The 18,657-nt window shown below is 39.7% G+C and overlaps 1 protein-coding gene across 1 annotated transcript in view; it reads right to left on the bottom strand.

The window, feature by feature from the left end:
- Window positions 1-275: 275 nt before the first annotated feature.
- ERP44 (endoplasmic reticulum protein 44) overlaps window positions 276-18,657 on the bottom strand; it is a 100,596-nt gene continuing 82,214 nt past the window's right edge. Inside the window, exons 7-12 of the mRNA XM_043486639.1 lie at window positions 17,252-17,309; window positions 14,898-15,014; window positions 12,486-12,597; window positions 11,473-11,614; window positions 2,939-3,041; window positions 276-623 (exon numbers count right to left, since the gene is read on the bottom strand). Of these exons, the coding sequence (XP_043342574.1) occupies window positions 522-623; window positions 2,939-3,041; window positions 11,473-11,614; window positions 12,486-12,597; window positions 14,898-15,014; window positions 17,252-17,309 (634 nt within the window). The 3' untranslated portion in view covers window positions 276-521. The remainder of the gene's footprint in view (window positions 624-2,938; window positions 3,042-11,472; window positions 11,615-12,485; window positions 12,598-14,897; window positions 15,015-17,251; window positions 17,310-18,657) is intronic.

The raw sequence follows: 18,657 nt of genomic DNA, 5'->3' as shown, positions 1-18,657 counted from the left end.
AGCAATATCCAACTAATCAGTAAAACACAGTACACAGTGTGAAAATTTTAATTTATTCCCCCTCCCCCCAGCCATCCAGAATATATACTCCTTTAGCTTTGAGAAATGTGAGAACTAAAAATACCAACAGAGTTGATCATATATAGAGAAAAGAATGAAAAACACATACTACACAGGAAACACCCCTAAGTCCTCCCTAGCCTAGAGTGCAAGTCAATGGTATATAGCTGGCGGTCTCACCTTTTACTTGATTTATAAAAATTTTACAGGACAGATTTAAAGTAAAGATAGGCCTCTGATTTTTATTTGTTTTTTTAACCCTAGCAGATTTTTTTAAAAGAGGCTATTTTAAATGACAATACATTTTGAGTCGGGGAGAAAAAAAATTAAAAAACCCAAAACTTCTTTCCGTTTATTCAAAATAAAAATACACATAGAATTATGAAAATATAGGTTTACTATTTCCACCATGTAAGTTGATGCTGCTGTTTGAAAGGCTTGCAAATTGTTTTTCCAAGTTTTTAGAGCTCGTCTCGATCCCGCAGCAGAGTGTACCTGTACTCACTGGGCGCCAGCTTCTGGAAGGAGCTCTCAGGAGGGCTGCTTGCTACATCCTGGACTTCCTGCATGGGGAAGAACAGAACACTTTTATATCAGTATATTTTACAGTTATATTTTAATAGGAGCATTAGATGCATGGTAACTGCCCTATAATTATTTATTAATAATCAGTAAACTGTAGCTACTATGTGCCAAAGACAAGAGTTGAGTTTGAAATCTTGCTTTCCCTGTTTCAAATGCCCTTACTCAGATTCTCCAAGGCAGGGCTTCCACAGAGCCATTAACCGTTGATGTGACGACAGTTACTGAGGTGTGGTGGAGAAACAGAACATCCGACACCTGGGTGCTTTCCTAGAATATTCTGTGGAGGCAGTAAAATCCTAAGCTGGCAAAAACCCTTCCATTTTGCAAATAACTGCTAAGATTATTAAAGGCACCTGTAGCCTGGCAGGCAACAGTCCATGGCGTTGCAAAAGAGTTGGACACAACTCAGCAACTAAACAACAATTCTGCAGATAGAGATCTGGACGTCAGCAATGACAAAAACCTAGTTGACCTAAGGAAGGAAAACACTTCAATACTGTGAAGAAATTTCTGTAGTATTTTACTTGTATACCAACAGTACTGTAAAAATATCCAGTGGAAACAAGAGTGATATACAAGAATTTACACTGTGAGCTCCTCAAGAGTAAACGTGATTATCATTGTTTTAATATTCCCTGTAGTTTACACAGGCACATAGGACATGTAGTACACGATATATATATATATATATATATATATATAAAATGGCACTTGGGAAGCAATGTATCCACAGACTTCACTTTTTATACTTATCACATTCCCCTTCCCCAATACATTTGTTATTTTTTGCTGAGATATGTTTGGTTTAATTAATGTGAAGCTATATTACTATGAAATGAACATGTATTTGGTGCCTACTATGTATTAGTATGCAAAGATAAATACAAGAAGCTGAGTGTCTAATATAGAAATTGAAACAAATCATGATAATACAATAATGGCAAGCCACATCTTTTCTTAATCTGATAAAATATTAAGCAGGCCTACTTTGGGTTACTGCCAACAAAGTTTTCCTGCATCTATAGTTGATTAATTATCAAAGAAAATCTGATCTCAGATTGCAAGGAAAAAAGCATGTTGTCAGATTCCTAAAAGTAACTGGTAACTCTGAACTTAATTTGACTCTTAAAAATTCACTTAGTTTTTATTTTTCTTCAATACTTGGTGGTTCTTTCGGCAAAAACAGTGGATTGAAGTTCTTTTGGGCATATGCAGTAAGTGTTTTGGTATATATCATCTCTGGTATATATCATTCCCTCTCAGTATAATGGTAACAGACATGATATAAATCACTAATGCATCAAAATGCAAATTTAGGGGTATTTAACAAAGCAGGTACTTATACAGAATTTACAAGGTAACTTGGAACAGAAGAAAATTCTCAGGTTAAAAATATGTTATCTGTATATCAAGCAAATATAAAATTGTATTGGTAAACAGTTGTCAAGCATTCTACATCTCAAATGGAAAAGCTGTGTTAAACTGTAAGTTCTGAGCGTTATGAATACCATGGTGATGAAGGCTGTTAAGATATCAAATCATTATTTCCTTTAGAGTGTGGTGGTCACTCTCTCTGCCACAGAGGAAGGCTTAAGCAATTCATGCAATCCTCTGATTTCTTTGCTAGTCGTCTGCTGCTGCTGAATCCTCTGATTTCTTTGCTAGTCGTCTGCTGCTGCTGCTAAGTCGCTTCAGTCGTGTCCGACTCTGCGCAACCCCATAGACGGCAGCCCACCAGGCTCCCCCGTCCCTGGGATTCTCCAGGCAAGAACACTGGAGTGGGTTGCCATTTCCTTCTCCAATGAGTGAAAGTGAAAAGTGAAAGTGAAGTTGCTCAGTCATGTCCGACTCAGCGACCCCATGGACTGCAGCCCACCAGGCTCCTCCGTCCATGGGATTCTCCAGGCAAGAGTACTGGAGTGGGGTGCCATTGCCTTCTCCGCTTTGCTAGTCTACCTGCTTCTAATTCCTACCTCCTACTTCTATATAAGCTAACTGCATTTAACCCTTTTATGCCCATTTTCCACCAAGGACTTACCAGACAACCTTTGTTTATATGATCAAGGAACTACTGTAATATTCTTAAAACTTTTCTGAAGGTTTAAAATTTTTAAATGAACATAATTTGTGTATTATCTAGTTTGTTCAGAATTTTTTGTTGTTGTTCAGAATTTTTTTTACAAAAATTTTCGGGACTGGAAACTAAAGCTTATGCAAGAGCTTCAGAGTCTTTTCAAGACTAATTGAGAAAGAAAAAAAAGAGTTCCCATTGAGAAACAAACAAGAGTCCTACCTCTCCTGGGGCTGTATCAGTTGGGTCAGGACCATGATGGAATTCTCTGTGTAGTTTTCCAGAATGTAAGTCAAATACAAACTGCTTGAGTTTTCCAGGAATTCTAAAACCAAAGTAAAAAAAAACTTAGCTTAAACTATTTAGATGGACTTATTTCTATTTTACCAACTTCACAACATTAAAAACAATTTTTAAGAAAACTTACCCACAATCCCACCAACCCACCATAACTAGTAGCAACCAGGCCAGGTACATCTCAAACAGGCCAGTTTGTAAATCATGATGTCTAGCACTCAGTTTTGTGTTCCAATGCTTACACTTGTTTTACAGAAATTTTTCTATGCTTACTGGAACAAATGCTTCAGAATCTATCAAGATGGTGTCCTAAGACTTACTCCTTTATGTTGGGCATTTATAAATTTTCCTTAATATATATAACTGCAAAATCTTATGTTCTGCAAAATTACACTAAAAATAATAGGAGCTCAAGAGAAAAATAATGTTAGGGACTAATCACTTAACACTGTGTAGGTCTGTCCTGAATTAATTGAAGGAAGATTATATTACAAAGCTCCACATCCATTTGGCAAAGTATTTGGAAGGCAGAATTTTAAGCCGTGGGAAATAAAGAGAACCACACAGAAAAGAGAGACTGAGGTGAGCACTTCAGAATGACATGGTGCTTCCACATAGGTGAGGCTTCTCCACCATTCTACACGCTCATGACAAAGGAAATGCGACAAAGACTATGAAACAGAAAAAAATAAATTGGTTACAAGTCATAGCTATGTAGGTTTGTAACCAGATTACTACTAAGAGCCTAGAACAAAAATATTAGCACCCTTCAGCCTCCTCCAGCATTTGATCCCTGTGTCAGCCAGATGACAGCTTAACCTGGGGCTTAGCAGTCTTTTTGTTTTTTTGAGATGCAGGGCATTCACTGCCAGCATAGCAAATTTTATCAAAATAATCTAAACCAGGGTGTAGCTCTTTCAAGTTTTTCTTAAACAGAGGGGGAGCTTTCTTCACAACTTAAACCACACAGGCAGTTTCACCGGCTACCTTAACACTGTGAAAAGCAAAGACCTCTCAAGGCCATCAAAGTGGCCTTTTTTTTTTTTTTTTAAATGTCTTCATACATCACAAAGACAAAGGCATTGTCTTTTATGGTGAAAAAGCTTTCCTTAGTGGCTTCAAACCATTCTGAGGGAAATAACATGAACCAACATCAGTTCAGCTGCTCAGTCGTGTCCGACTCTTTGTGACCCCAAGGACAGCAGCAGGCCAGGCCTCCCTGTCCATCACCAACTCCCGGAGCTTGCTCAAACTCATGTCCATTGAGGCGGTGATGCCCTCCAACCACATAACTCACTGTATATTTGACATCATTCCTGTAATTACCAATTATGGCATGAGCTCATCTGCAGGACAGAAAGATGCACGCAGCCAAACGGGCAGCACAAAGCTAAGCAGGCCACGAGCACAGCCTTTTCCTTCCGCTATCCCCTGAGTTGTGTCTGATTTGGAAGGAGTGGTGAGTTAATGCGTGAGAACTCCACACAAAGTGGGCAAATCATGGTTACAGAACATCAGCATTGACTACTGCTTGTCTCCCTGTTTGTTCCCTGAGGTCTTGCCAGCACTTCTGTCTTTAATATTAAAATCTGTTTTGCTAATTTGATAAGTAAAAGACACCAGCATTTTGATTTCCATCTCTTCAGAAATTAAGCATTTTTCCCATTGTTTTAATTTCTATTTCTGCTCATATGAATTGTTTGTCCTCTGCTGAGATCCTGGTAGAGATTTGGCCTCTACTGAGATCAATTAAAATTCATTATATTTTTAAATAGAAACCCGTCTCTCCCCCTCCCCCCCATCCATTGCATGAATTAAAATGCAGGTCTACAAACATTTTATTTCCTTCAGTAGAACTGATTTTTTAAATCACTGTTTTGGTAGTATACCTGGCTTGTGTTAATATTACCAGTTTGTCTTTTTATCCTCCCCTGAGGTCCTGCAAGTGCTGTTTCTTCTCTTCAATAACTCCCACTGAGATTAACAGCCAGTGACTTCATTGTACACCCATTTCGGCTCCCCACTAGCTCCAATGCAACAGAGGCCAGCAGGTGCCAAATGCACAGTTTACAAATACAAGCGGCCGTCAGGCAGCCGTATTGACAGAAGCCTCTGAAAGGGTCTCTGGTGCAGAAGACACTGCACAGCGCCAGGCACAGACATCGAGAGGATATCGATTTAATCTGACGTCTGCTGTCACCCACAGCAAAGTGCTCAAATACACTCAGAGAACTGCAAATCTAGAATGTTTAAGACGAAGCCCTTGCTAGTTTGTTATTTAAAATTGTTCAAAGATGGTCACACCAATACAATGTGAATTGCTTCTGCTAGTCAAGAAATAATTTATAATTAAATCTTAAGTGAAACAGATTCATAGCGTACACTCAAAACAGATTTTTTCCCTACTTGATTTTTTTCCCCTTTGTCAACATATGGGAGAACTGTGAGCAAGAGCAAAGACGAGAGAGAGAGGATGAACCTGAACTGATGTGGTAGAAAAACAGATGACAGAGAGGTCTTATCTAGCTTTGTGGCGAGAAATCATCCAGTTATTGGGTAACGATCAGTGAGTCAACAACACACTGTCAAGAAAACAGACAACAGTTATCTGCTAAAAAGGGAGATAAACAGACCCTTACTGTAATAAATCCGATTACACTGTCATACTTAGGGTATACTTTTTCTAATTAGAACCCCTAAGAGTTTCTCTCTCATCCTCCACTTTTTTGTTTGCTTACAGTATTTATTAGGTGATGCAAAATTTAGACATGATGAAATGCACAAAACATAAGTGTGTCATTTAAATGAGCTTTGACAAATGCATATGAGGTGAGAAGTATTGTTATTAAAAAATTTACATGCAGTAGAATTCATTTTTTAGGCTTAAGTTATATGAGTTTTAACATAAGCCTACTGCATCTTGTTACCACCTACACAAACAGGAAATAGAACAATTCCAACACTCACTCCTATCTTCCTCTTCCCTTTAACTCTTGCTGATCTGATCTATTCCCATAATTTGTCTTTTCCAGAATGTCATGATTTTGAAATCGTGAGACTGGCTTCTTTTACTTAGCACCCTGCATTTGAGATTCATCCACTGTGTTGCATGCATAAAAATGTCTTTCTTTTATTCATTGAATAGCATTCCATTGAGTGGATATACCACAACTGGTCTACCCATTCACCCACTGAAAGACACTGTGTATGCCCAGGAGTGGGATTGCTGGGTCATATGGCAGTTCTATTTCCAGTTTACTACTTTTTAACTCAACTTATACAATAGTTTGAACTCATTCAATGTATTACAGTGTAAAAACACTATATCTTGTCATTTAAGTTACTTTACTTCTTTGAGCTTCAGCTTTCTGATATGTGAACTGAGAACAACTGCTTCATTTATCTAACTGAATTGTTTTTATAGTCACAGACTTGGATTTAAATCCAAATATATTAGTGCCTATAATAATCATAGCTAGCCTTCTAAACACTAGCCATGTATCAGACACTGTTCTAAGAGTTATACACATTCACTTAATACTCACAACAACTCTGTTAACTAGGTAAAATTATCATCATGCCTGTTTCACAATGAGGAAGAAAGGCATAAAGGTCTTAGGAGACTGCCCAGGGTGACGTAACTAACAGATCACACACGGACGGGGCCCAAGATCTGTGCGCGCGACCGGTGCACCCCACTACCGGATCACAGACAGGCCCGAGTCCGTGCGCGTGACCCTGCACCCCACTGCCTCTTCAGTGACTCCCCTTGAGTGAAGTTTCTAAATCTTGCAGAGCTTAGCTTCTTGATTGTAAAGTAGAAATAATATCCACCTTCTAAGCTTGTTACAGATTAACTGAAAACACATATAAAAGTATAAAGTAGGGCTGGTACAGTGCCTGGCTCTGTCAGTGCTTGCTGTCTGTTTTGCTGGCAAAAGCAAATAAGGTAAAAATATATTGCAATGATCTGTAAAATAAAAAGTACTTATAAATACTACATGTCAAGATCAGGTGTACACAAAGTATGTGACAGGAATATAAAAATGGTATTTAGGGACCTGGACCAGTGTATATGTATCAGCCCAGTGGCTGATAAGAAAGACACATTCAGACTATTAAAACTACAGAGATGAATAGGAGAGGTAGAGAATAGGACAGATGAGTAACTGATAAATATTAGGATATATTCCAGATATATACATTCAGAATAGTCAAACTCTTAATCTTATAACAAGTGATGAAACTAAAAGCAAGTTAAAAGCATTTAATGAACATCTACTAATGCCACCACAAAGCACTCAGTATAGCAAGAGATGACGAAAACTAAATATTCGCCTTTTAAAAAGATTCTCAGGGTGAAGAATCTGCCTGCCAGCGCAGGGGACATGGGTTCGATCCCTGGCCCAAGATCCCACATTCCTCGAAGCAACTAAGGCCGCGTGTGACAATAACTGAGCCTGTGCTCTGGAGCCCTCACACCCTGAAGCCCGTGCTTCGCGACGAGAGAAGCCACGGCAGTGGGAACCTGGGCCCTGCAGTGAGGAGCAGCCCCACTCACCATGACGGGACCAGAGCCGGCACAGCGACGGAGACCCAGCACCGCCGTAAATAAACAAAACCACACACACACGTGTATATACAGAAAAGATTTCGCAGCGCCGTTTTTTTTTCAATCAAGAAAAGCCTGATTTGGGTTAAAAAATAAAAAAGAACTCCTAGATAACGAAGAACGAAACCAGGCTGTCAGGGCTACCAGGGTAAACGTTTCTTTTACCGATCCCTCCAAGTTCTTTATCATCTCATTCAGTTCCTGGCTTGTTCCCTCTAAGTTGAAGGAGACAAGGCTAGTTCATCGTAGCAGCAACCAAACTGCTAAATTAGGGAGATGCCCGCCCCTATAGTTTGTTTCACATTGCCCCTCTCATCTCCTCACCACAACCATGCCCCTTGCGTGGTTTAAGGAATTATGATCATAATTTTCAGTGATGCAGTGATTTGAAATAAACGACCTAGATCCCAGAGTTAGGGAACTCCTTAGCCTTAGAGTAGCTTGTTCATTTCCCTAGGAGTGATCTGACGTCTGTCCTGCTGCTTTTTCCCATCCCTGGGGCTCTGGTGGGAGCTTACGTAAGAAGCCCTGAGCAAAGGAACAGATGGTGGGGACCTGCAGGCCACAACTTTCAGAAGTTACGTTTCTCCAGAAAGCCCTTCAACAGTCTTTACACTAGACCCCACCATTTATTCTCTTCTCTCAGGGCTGGCGAATGTTTCCTAGGCCCACCCCTATGTGCTTAGGCTTCAAAACTTCCCCCCATTCCACCTCCATATAAAATCTTTTCCTTTACGTTTGGCAAGAAATCAATCTAGTCAAACTATATATATATATAAAACAACAATTAAGGATTCAGAGATGTGTGATTCAGTTTCAGGTATTAACAAACAGTGCCTCTTCAAACATCTTTCACATTCAGGCTTACACTGCTTTTGTATGTATTGAAAATGTAACTGTTTTGGTATCAAGTGTTAGGAGCTTGAGGTTTGGGGGTTCAATATACTCTGCCATGACTTCTAGCCCTGCCAGTGATTAGTGGTGTGGCCTTGCTGGTTATGTTACATCGCTAAGCCTCAGTTTTAACAGAACACTGGTTCGAAGCTCCCCGCACCAGGCTGCAATGCCTGCCTTTAGCATGGGAGGATCTGTGCATCATAAATCTGCTTTCCTTCTCCTTACCACCACATACTTCCACCAGCTGACTCCAGAACTGCTGAGTTACCAAGTAAAAGTAATAGTAATTACAGTAATTTATGGAAACGGCTTATCATTTAAGCCTTAATTACCATGCAGCACAATAACAATTACACAAGCCATTAAATGTGTCGGATTCACTTTGCTGCATGTCTTTTATTTTTTAACACTAAGATCTATTCACATAGGCTCAGTCTGTAGCTCACACAGCATGTGCCTTCTTATAATTAAAAAAATATTAGAGGAAACAGTGCCTAGGAGGGGAAACCAGGCACCTAGGGGAGAAATTAAAAGTAATCTGTTTCAGAGCTTCAAATATAATCACTTCTCTGATCTCCCTCCCTGCTCACAGGACTTGCAGGATGGGCAAGGATCATTTCCCATTCCCATGTTTCTTTGGGGAATTTTATTGACTCAGTGTTTTTTTGCACCAGGGCACAAGCAGAGAGTGCTGCCAGCTGACAAATTAGCTTTTCTTGGTAACACGCCCATCTCCTGGTCCAGTGAACTGCGGCTGGAGGATAGGGGGACTGGGTCATGTGATAAATAGTATGACCACTGATTTTAGTTTGGGTACCCTAACAGACACCAAGATGGGATTGGAAAGGCTAGAGTGTTTTAAATCTGACTTCAGAACTGGAGGAGAAAACTTAAAAGATAGCCAAGGTGAAATTTGTCACAGGTTTCCCTTCATGTGTAACAACGTTCTTGGGAATAAAAGCCAAAGTTGGGCATAGTTTGGTTTCTGACTAGTAAGCCCAACCTGAGTCAGCATCCTCTTGACTTCGGCTAACTTGAGACTTCGTAACTAGGGCTGTAGATTTACAGTGAAAGGAAGAAGTAAATAATCAACCCAAGATACCAGAGGTAGGAAAATATAAAAATCCATGCAAATAACCCATGAAAAGGGCATTTTAATACCAAGCACTGTCACTGCCTGAAGCTCCTGAAGTGAACTCAACCACTACGACAGCCGCCCCCTCTCCTAAGAGGTCGGTGCTTCTGGCTGAGTTTCCAGCCTCTGGAGGCAGAGCCAGTGAAGCAAGAGGAAGCGGAGACGCGGCCAGCTAAGGCGGTTCAGTCTAACACAGCAGGCGGTGCCCACACGGTGCTCAGCAACTTAGATGTTCTCACTTTACTACACTCGGAAGAATACCACTCAGCATATTAACTCACTGAGTATTTATCTGGGTCTTCTATATGACAGTTGTATAATATCAACCAAAAAATAAAACCAGTGGTTTATATATAATCTAAAAAGTTTACTAAGACTGGATCCTCAGCCCAGTCCAAGAACTCACAGCCAGCTCGAAAAAGGAGATAAGCTGGGAATAGGCAATTGGGTTTTATAACGTGGTAAGTGCTCTGACAGGGCTCAGCAGAGGGGCACTGATTCAAGATTTCTGGAGATGTTAACGCCCGAGGTAGGACCGAATGTTCTGGAGAAGTTTTTCATGGAGGAGAGGAGACGGGGCTTGGAGAAAGGCGATGTTGGCAGGAACAAGTACAGACACTGTGGGCTGAAAAGGAGTGGACAGGAGGGGGACTGCTGAGGTAAAATAAAAACAACTAATATTTTTAAGTACGTAATGGTTCATGACACAACCATCATCGCTCATTCATTTTTGTAACAATCTCATCAGGAAGCGTGCACCACAAACCACGTGTTAAGTGTAAAGGAACAAGTACGAGAGAAGGGACTTGTCTGAAAGTGAAGCTGCTCAGTCGTGTCCAACTCTGCGACCCCACGACTTGCCTGAGGGAGGACCCCACTGGAGACGTCCTCTGTGTGAACACTGAGACTCTCCTATCAGACAACCATATCGCGGTTAAAATACCTAGCAGTGAGTGAGGTAATCCATTCTGCAACAGGACTTCAAATCACCCTCGAACTGTGAAATTTAATCTTTAAACATTAAAATGGGTGATGTTTAAATTAATTTTGAAAAGAAAAGGTCTATTTTGAATACCTGTATTACTTAAATTTTTCATATACAAAGAAACATTTCCACTTTAACTGTTGTATCTAACATCTCAGAAAGCCGATATAAACAGTAATATCTGTGGTAGTTACTAGGTTTATGTTGATTAACACTATGGGAACAGAGTCAGAAAGCGTATCTGTTCTTGGGAAGGTTCTTAGCTGTACGCCTTTATAAACGCCTTGTCACAGCCATCTTCTGGTCTTAAATACCACTAACATTCCTGATACACAGTCAAGATGAGCACCAATATTAGTCATTTTCTTTAACCTACTTACTCCCTTGATGTGCTGACAAAGACTATATTCAATTCAAAACATATTTCTCATAGGTCAAAAATTTTCTTTCAGAAATTAATCCCCAAGCATTTAAGATCATCTAATGCTGGCACTTCTACAGGGATATATCATAATTCTCATCGTCATTTAACATTTTCTTTTTTTTTTCCTTGGCTATGTGCTCAGCTCGTGGGACCTTAGTTCCCTGACCAGGAATTGAGCCCAGGCCACAGCAGTGGAAGCATCAAGTCCTAAGCCTGGGGCCACCAGGGGAATCCCCCAGTCACTCATCCTACACTCTGGAGTTCAAAAAACACCAAAAACTCTTCCTTCCAAATAACAAAGCATTACTGTTTCAACATAGGATTATTTAAAATATCCAAACAATCATTTTAAGTTCATTTTTGAGACACATACCAGTAATTTTAAAAAAGCAAAATGAATACTTACAATACATCCCTGAAGTCTCCAAACACATACATATGCCTAAAGCTGTCGATAGCTATTACCGGGCAATCTGCTGGAGTTTTCTGTATGTGCAGAAGAGGATGTCTGAATTTGTCACAGTCAGCATGTAAAAAGTTTATTGTACCTTAAAAAGAAATAGAATTTGGAGAGTAGATTAGAATATTCCTCATTATATTTTCATAAGTTTGCAAGTTCATAAAAAGTGATATACTAAAAACTTCCCAACATGCTTTAGAGTAATATAGACCATAAAGACTAACACCTAAATATTACAACACTTTAGAGAGGTAGGATTTTAATTCTTAAGGCAGAAAGTATCATTTCTTTAGAAATGCAATAGTGAATTTTAAAGTTTTCTGGGCAGTCATTTGCCCTGCAGATTATCCTGGTCTGTTCGCATGGGAACATCTTCATTTCATCAAGGATGCCCTTCCAGTCCCTGCTGGTTGATTTTTAATCTAAGGCAACCCCCAAAACATTTAGAGAGACTGATATGGGCATGGCTCTGTACAAAGCCTTCAGTCTGTTTTGTTTGACTTCTCCAGTTATAGAGGGAAAGCTGGTGATAACTCACATTCCCTTTTGATGCTTTGGAGAAGTCTGCAGAGAACTACTCAGCTTACTTTCATTTAGAAATACAGTAAATGTTAATCAGGGTGTGTAAGTCCTCTCAGCAGTATCTCTGGAACTATTAGAAAAGGACTAGATAAGCATCAGGGTGCTGGAAGAACGTGCCTAAAACGCGCTGTCCACCCATGACCCCAGTTTTCATGCTGCTTGATTTTAAAGAGCTAAAAAAATTGTTATTTTTTTTCTAAAGCTACTGCTTTGCATTATCTCTACTCATACCTCCCTTCCCCATATTTTCATGTAATTTTAGGAGCTGAGTTAAAATAACAAGTTTTTAATCCAAATATGCTTATGTCAATGTAATGGAAAGGAGGGAAAGTTAAAAAACAGAGAAAAGAAGGATATAAACACCTTAATCTGTCTACCTTTTTCACTTATTAATTGTCGGGCTACTTCATTCTGGAATATTTCTAAACTTTCTGTATCTTCTTTCATGTGGAACAGTATGAGAAAAGGCAGTCCTTCTTCCGTCAGTTCCTGTATAGAGAAGTATTCAATGAGAATCATCAGGCCTCTCCATTCAGCTCTAGCTATTTTCCAGGTAGGAACAATTTTATCCTCAGCCCATGTAACATAGAGCAGCTGCAACATTCCATGAAAACGAGACCACTGTGTAAATAAACGCCTCAGCGGAGGAAGGAACCACGGAGAAGGGCCCCTTGCGCCCTGCTGTGCCGTGGGAGCTGACTGCTTGAGGTAACCCTGGGCTGACCTGTGGCCTAGTACTGGGTGAAGCCATGGTATCTAAAAAGTGAGCTGACTAAAGGAAGAACTGCGCTATTCTTTTTCAAAATGCTGATTTTTATGAAAGGATAAACACTCTTCACAGATAACATTGAAAAACTGAGTGTACAGCAATAAATAAATCTAACTGATTTGCAAACTTAGGTTTATTCTAAGGCTTATTGCAAAAACCACTCCACTTACATGAGACCTTCCAACAGCTGAAAAGTGATACAGAGCAAGAGACAAAACCCCCATAAAGCAGTCAGTCTTCAATCAATATACAGTGGATCAACATTATCAACAAACACTCCCACCACATATGTGTATGTTTACATTACACCTGGTGCATGCACACACAGAGACACCCTGAATCTGTTCTGAACTCTCAGAACATTTTCTCAGTGCCTCCATGTGGCATGTTACTTTTTAGAAAATTTAAGAGCTAAGAAGTTAAAAGTAGAAACAAATATATTACTTTATTAGTAATAAACAAAATTACTAATTTTGTAACTAAACACAATTTTTTGTTTAAACAAAATCCTACAAATATAGATGAACTAACAACTGTTAAGAGAGAATAAATTAATAGTTTGAAAATATCTACGTGAATTAGTTTGCTAAACTAATTTACATACATTAACACAGTAGCTGGTAGTCCAACCTACTAGAGCTTCCAATGTACCCATGTCCACATCTGCACCAATATATTCTTTACAAGTTAGGTAGTCAGCAATTCAGGAGAGAGAGAGCAAGACAACCCTATTTACAGGTTAACAAATCTTTCCTCATATTTTAAAGGGTCTGTGGGTAATTGGTTATGAAATGTAACGAGTCTAAAGAACGTCATTAAACGTGCCAACCACTACAGGACGAGAGGCAGGGTTGGGGAGGAAGGACAGACCTCTGTTTAATTGTTTGAGCTTTTCCAGGTCTGTACCTTTCAATGGTTTTGAAACTAACCCTGTAAGAACTGCCAAAGCAGGTGAATAATCGTGACAGGTTACTAGATCTTTCTGAGTATCTAAGGTCTAAATGAGCTGCTACAATAAAAACGTTAATTACTTCAGATAAACATACCTGAAGCCCAGGGAACTGAGAAAGTAGAAAGGATGTTCACTTGATAAAAACTAAGACAATAACCAAGCAAGCAAGCTTTCCTGCAACACGACCACACTCACTCATGTACTGTCTAAAGCTGCAGGCTGAGTAGCGGCAACACAAGACTGTGTGAGCTGCAAAGCCTTAAAATACTCACTGACTTCACAGAACTGCCAGCCTCTGACTTGGTGGGAATTATATGAGAGTGTGTACTCTGTGGTAATTTCTTGGGTTGTATACTTAATACCTGAGCTATGCACTTATAATTCTTTTGAAGCATATACACATATTGAAAGTTTTAGCTTATAAAAAGTTTTTTTAAAAAATTACATTCTTAGGCTGTGGGTTTTGAAAGTGAAGGAGTAAAATGAAATGAAAGCTATGTTTCAAATACAGTAAAAAATAGAGATGTCTGTTTAAAGACAGACATAGCTCTTTGTATTTGCTCCTCCAACCTCCTAGGTTTTTATGAAAGTTGTTAAGAATTGGAGATAGGCTTTATTTCAGGCACATGGGATCACTGAGGACAGTTACATGGTAATAATAATTGCTTTCATTATTTACAATGAAAAGAGAAGACAGTTTAATTCTTTTAGGAGAGGAATCAGAAAAACCTTTTCAAAGCAAAGGATTATTCACTGTATATAATTAATTGTAACTAAAATCTGCAGAACATTGCTTCTAAAGCAATCTCCTTAAATAAGAATCTTCAACCAAGGGTGGGATCAGAATCACCTTCAGACTCATTTTCAAGGTGGTCACGAAACACTGCTACTGCAGGAAACCAACAGCGGGGCTGGGCCAGCAGCGTGGGAACCACTGCCTGCATCATGGAAGCAGCTATGGTGTGTTCACTGCGACAGTAAGCTCTGTGTTAAAACAGGAAGATGCGTAGAAGCTCGCTCTTTCGGAAACCTTAGTTAAAGATAACAACATACACTAGAAAGCCATACCTCTCCATTTTCAAATGTTATTTCTCTGACAAGAGGAACGCATTTATCTTGAATCCAGTTGTAAGTCCCATCAAAATTTGTCATAGATCCCAAGTACACCATATCTGGAGCAGAATGCTGTTACGAAAACAAAGAAAAAAGTAAACATCTAACCTGTGCTAGCAAAACTGCATTCTTAAAGCCATCTATGAGCTCAGAAAATCTACATGGGATATAAAAGAAGCAAAAAATCATGGAACTTCTGAGAAAGAGGACTACTGATGGTAATAAGCTGCTAACTATGATTATGAGGGACCTGATTATCTAATCTGTGATGCCTAAGCCTTCCGCTTTCCCTTGGATTTGCATCAGGTAAATGCTTATCAGTGTCTTCATCAATAGCCGACAGGTGTTGGGAAAGAAGGATTATCCTAATGATTTAATTGAGCTATCTCTCCCTTCAAAAATGTCAGAAGAAAATTTGGAGACTTCCAGTGAAAAAGTCTTGAAAAATACATGATACTATATAAATCTAAGGTATGGCTATCTCTAAATTAACTGCTGTTACCTGTTTTCACATTCACTCAAAATCAGTACCTATGAAGTGCCTAAAATGATGATAAATTGCTAACATTACCTAAGCCAACTACTGTGACCAAGCATTGTTTTATCACCTTGTATGTGTTTTAAGAACCTTGTATGTGTTGACTCAATTAATCGTCAAGACATCCCCAAAGAGCAGGTACTAGTATTATCATGGCTATTTTTACTAATGAACAAAGTAAAGCACTGAGAAGCTCCCAAACTTTCGCAGAGTTTTACACCTAAGGAGGCAGCTGATTGTATTATTTTAGTGACGTATAGTTGATTTATGGGCTTCCCTGATAACTGGAGACCCGGGTTCGATCCCCAGGTTGGGAAGATCCGCTGGAGAAGCGAAAGGCTACCCACTCCAGTATTCTGGCCTGGAGAATTCCATGGACAGTAAGTCCACTGGGTCACAAAGAGCTGGACACGACTGTGCGACTTTCACACACATAGTTGATTTACAGTTTTGTGTTAATTTCTTCTGTGTAGCAAACTCAGTTACACATACATACATGTCTGTATAGGTTTATACAGATACGTGTATGTATCCTGTTGTTCAGTCACTGAGTCGTGTCCGTCTTTTTGTGACCCCCGTGGACTGCAGCATGCCAGACATCCCTGTCCTGCACCATCTCTCAGAGGCCGCTCAAGTCCATGTCCAGTGAGTCAGTGATGCTATCAAACCATTTCATCTCTGTCATTCCCTTCTCTTCCTGTCGTCAATCTTTCCCAGCATCAGGCTGTTTTTCAATGAATTGGCTCTTTGCATCAGGTGGCCAAAGCATTGGAGCTTCGCTTCAGCATCAGTCCTTCCAATAAGTAGTCAGAACTGATTTCCTTTAGGATTGACTGGTTTGATCTCCTTGCTGTCCATCCTTGCTGTCCAAGGGACTCTCAAGAGTCGTTTCTAGCACCACAATTCAAAACATTAATTCTTCCGCACTCAGCCTTCTTTATGGTCCAAATCTCACATCCATATATGACTACTGGAAAAACCACAGCTCTGACTATATGGACCTTTGTTGGCAAAATGATGTCTCTGCTTTTTAATACATTTTCTAGGTTTGTCACAGTTTTTCTTCCAAGGAGCAAGCGTCTTTTAATTTCATGGTGACAGTCACTGTCCACAGTGATTTTGGAGCCCAAGAAAGGAAAATCTGTCACTGCTTCCAGCTTTCCCCCATCTATTTGCCACAAAATGGTGGGACCAGATGCCATGATCTTAGCTTTTTGAATGCTGAGTTTTAAGCCAGCTTTTTCAGACTGTTAGGTCAATTTGGGGTAATAATAACTGTGAGTTTTGCCTTTCTTATTTGTGGTTACCATCACATGGGCCTAAGCAGCTACTTCTAAGTTTAGATAGACTTAACTTCTTACCAAGGGTTAAAAACAACCTAGCACTCCTTAGCATCTGGCAAGTACCGGGTGAACTTATATCCCAGGAGACGTGGGAGTCTGGCTAGTCTCATTCAAGCTAGAGTGATGGCCACAGACCTCTGAGGCATTGTTCTGAATGTGAGTCCCAGACTGAAGGTGAAACAGAAGTGGGAAAGGCCTGGGGGTCAGGGGGTCTCTAGTCCCAGCTCTGCCACTAAATGCCTGTGTGACTTTAGGCTTGTGTCTTCATCTTTACTTTGAAAGGTTTGGATTAGCACAAAATGATGTCTTAAGGTTCCTTCCAATACTAAAACTTTATGAATCTGTGAATATTAACATGTACAAAACTACAAATTATAGTATAGATATATTTACATTTTAAATCACACACACTGAGAAGAGCAACTTACCCCTGGTGGCTTATAGATGATGTTGTCTCCACTGTATCTTTCCGGTTTTGAGACAGCTCTAACAGAAAGAGAGAAACAGAGATAATATTTTTTAAGAAAAATAATAGCAGTAATATGTCTAAAGTATCCCAGGTGGCACAGTGGTAAAGAATCTGCCTGCCAAGGAGATGCAAGAGATGCGGGTTTGATCCTTGGGTTGGGAAGATCCCCTGGAATAAGAAATGGCAACCTACTCCAGTATTCTTGCCTGGGAAATCCCATGGACAGAGGAGCCTGGCTGGCTACAGTCCATGGAGTCACAAAGATTTAGACATGACTGAGCAAGCACGCATAGGAAATACGACAGTTGTTTTGCAACATATGAACTATAACTTGAAATATATACTTTCCCATCTTTCCTACTTATAAGATTATGCAACACCAAGAAAAGCATACATTTGAAGGAAAAGTTTAGTACAAGGCAGATTTTTTTTAACGGACATTTTAGTTAGCTGTTTCTGTGATTCAGTATGTTATCTCTGGATTAGAAGTTCTGGCAGTAAATGGCTGTTTTTGACCCCAGATTGTTTCCAGTAACTGAGGTGATACCTGGACAAAGCCCTTTGGATACAGACAGTAAGGATAAACGCTCTGCTATGACGTGTGCTTGCAGTGTTAGAGGAATAGTCAGGGGCCTGCATGGCTGAAAATAGTAATGCAAAAAGCGTAAGGGAGAAGTTCCTTCATTATTTACTCTGTACAACCATCCTCATAAAACACTGATAATGTTTACAACAGAACACACATACAAAGCCTACAGAAGCATTTAAAATAAGGGAAAAGGTCACAAACTGGAGAGGAAATCCTATGCCCGGAATCTGGGCTCTACTCAAGACTAAACTGTACTAGTCAAGGCACTGCAACTGAATCTTATCAGTTGCAGGTCAAAGAAAACAGTATTGCAAAGTATCAAAGGATGGTGGAGACAATTTTCAGTGAGAAGAGACTCAAGGATAGAACCATGAGTCCAGTTTGAAAGAGAAAGAAAAGAAAAAAAGAAGATAAAGCCAGGGAAATCAGAAATGTAAGGATCAAACCAGGGAGATTCAACGTGAAGTACAGACACAGCAGAAGGACAGGGTGGTTCAGGGTCACATCCTTCAGAGAAATTGTGGGGAACTAAGGTTGGGAAAAAGACCACGGATTTGCTAATTAAGAAGTCGCTTTGTGACTGTGCAGAGAGAAATTTCTTTAGGGTAATGGAGGTAAAAGTTTTTAGGAGGTTAACGTATTTGAACCATCAGAGTATGAGAAATTCAGGGTAGTCAAGAGTAACTCATCTTTGAAAAAAATTTAAGAATGAAAAGAAAGAGATGAGTTAATAGTTCAAGAGACAGAAGACACAGATTAGGAATGAGAGAATCATG

Source organism: Cervus canadensis, chromosome 14 (assembly GCF_019320065.1).
Source record: "Cervus canadensis isolate Bull #8, Minnesota chromosome 14, ASM1932006v1, whole genome shotgun sequence".
NCBI classification, from domain to species: Eukaryota; Metazoa; Chordata; class Mammalia; order Artiodactyla; family Cervidae; genus Cervus; species Cervus canadensis.
This window is presented reverse-complemented; position numbering and strand designations above follow the sequence as displayed.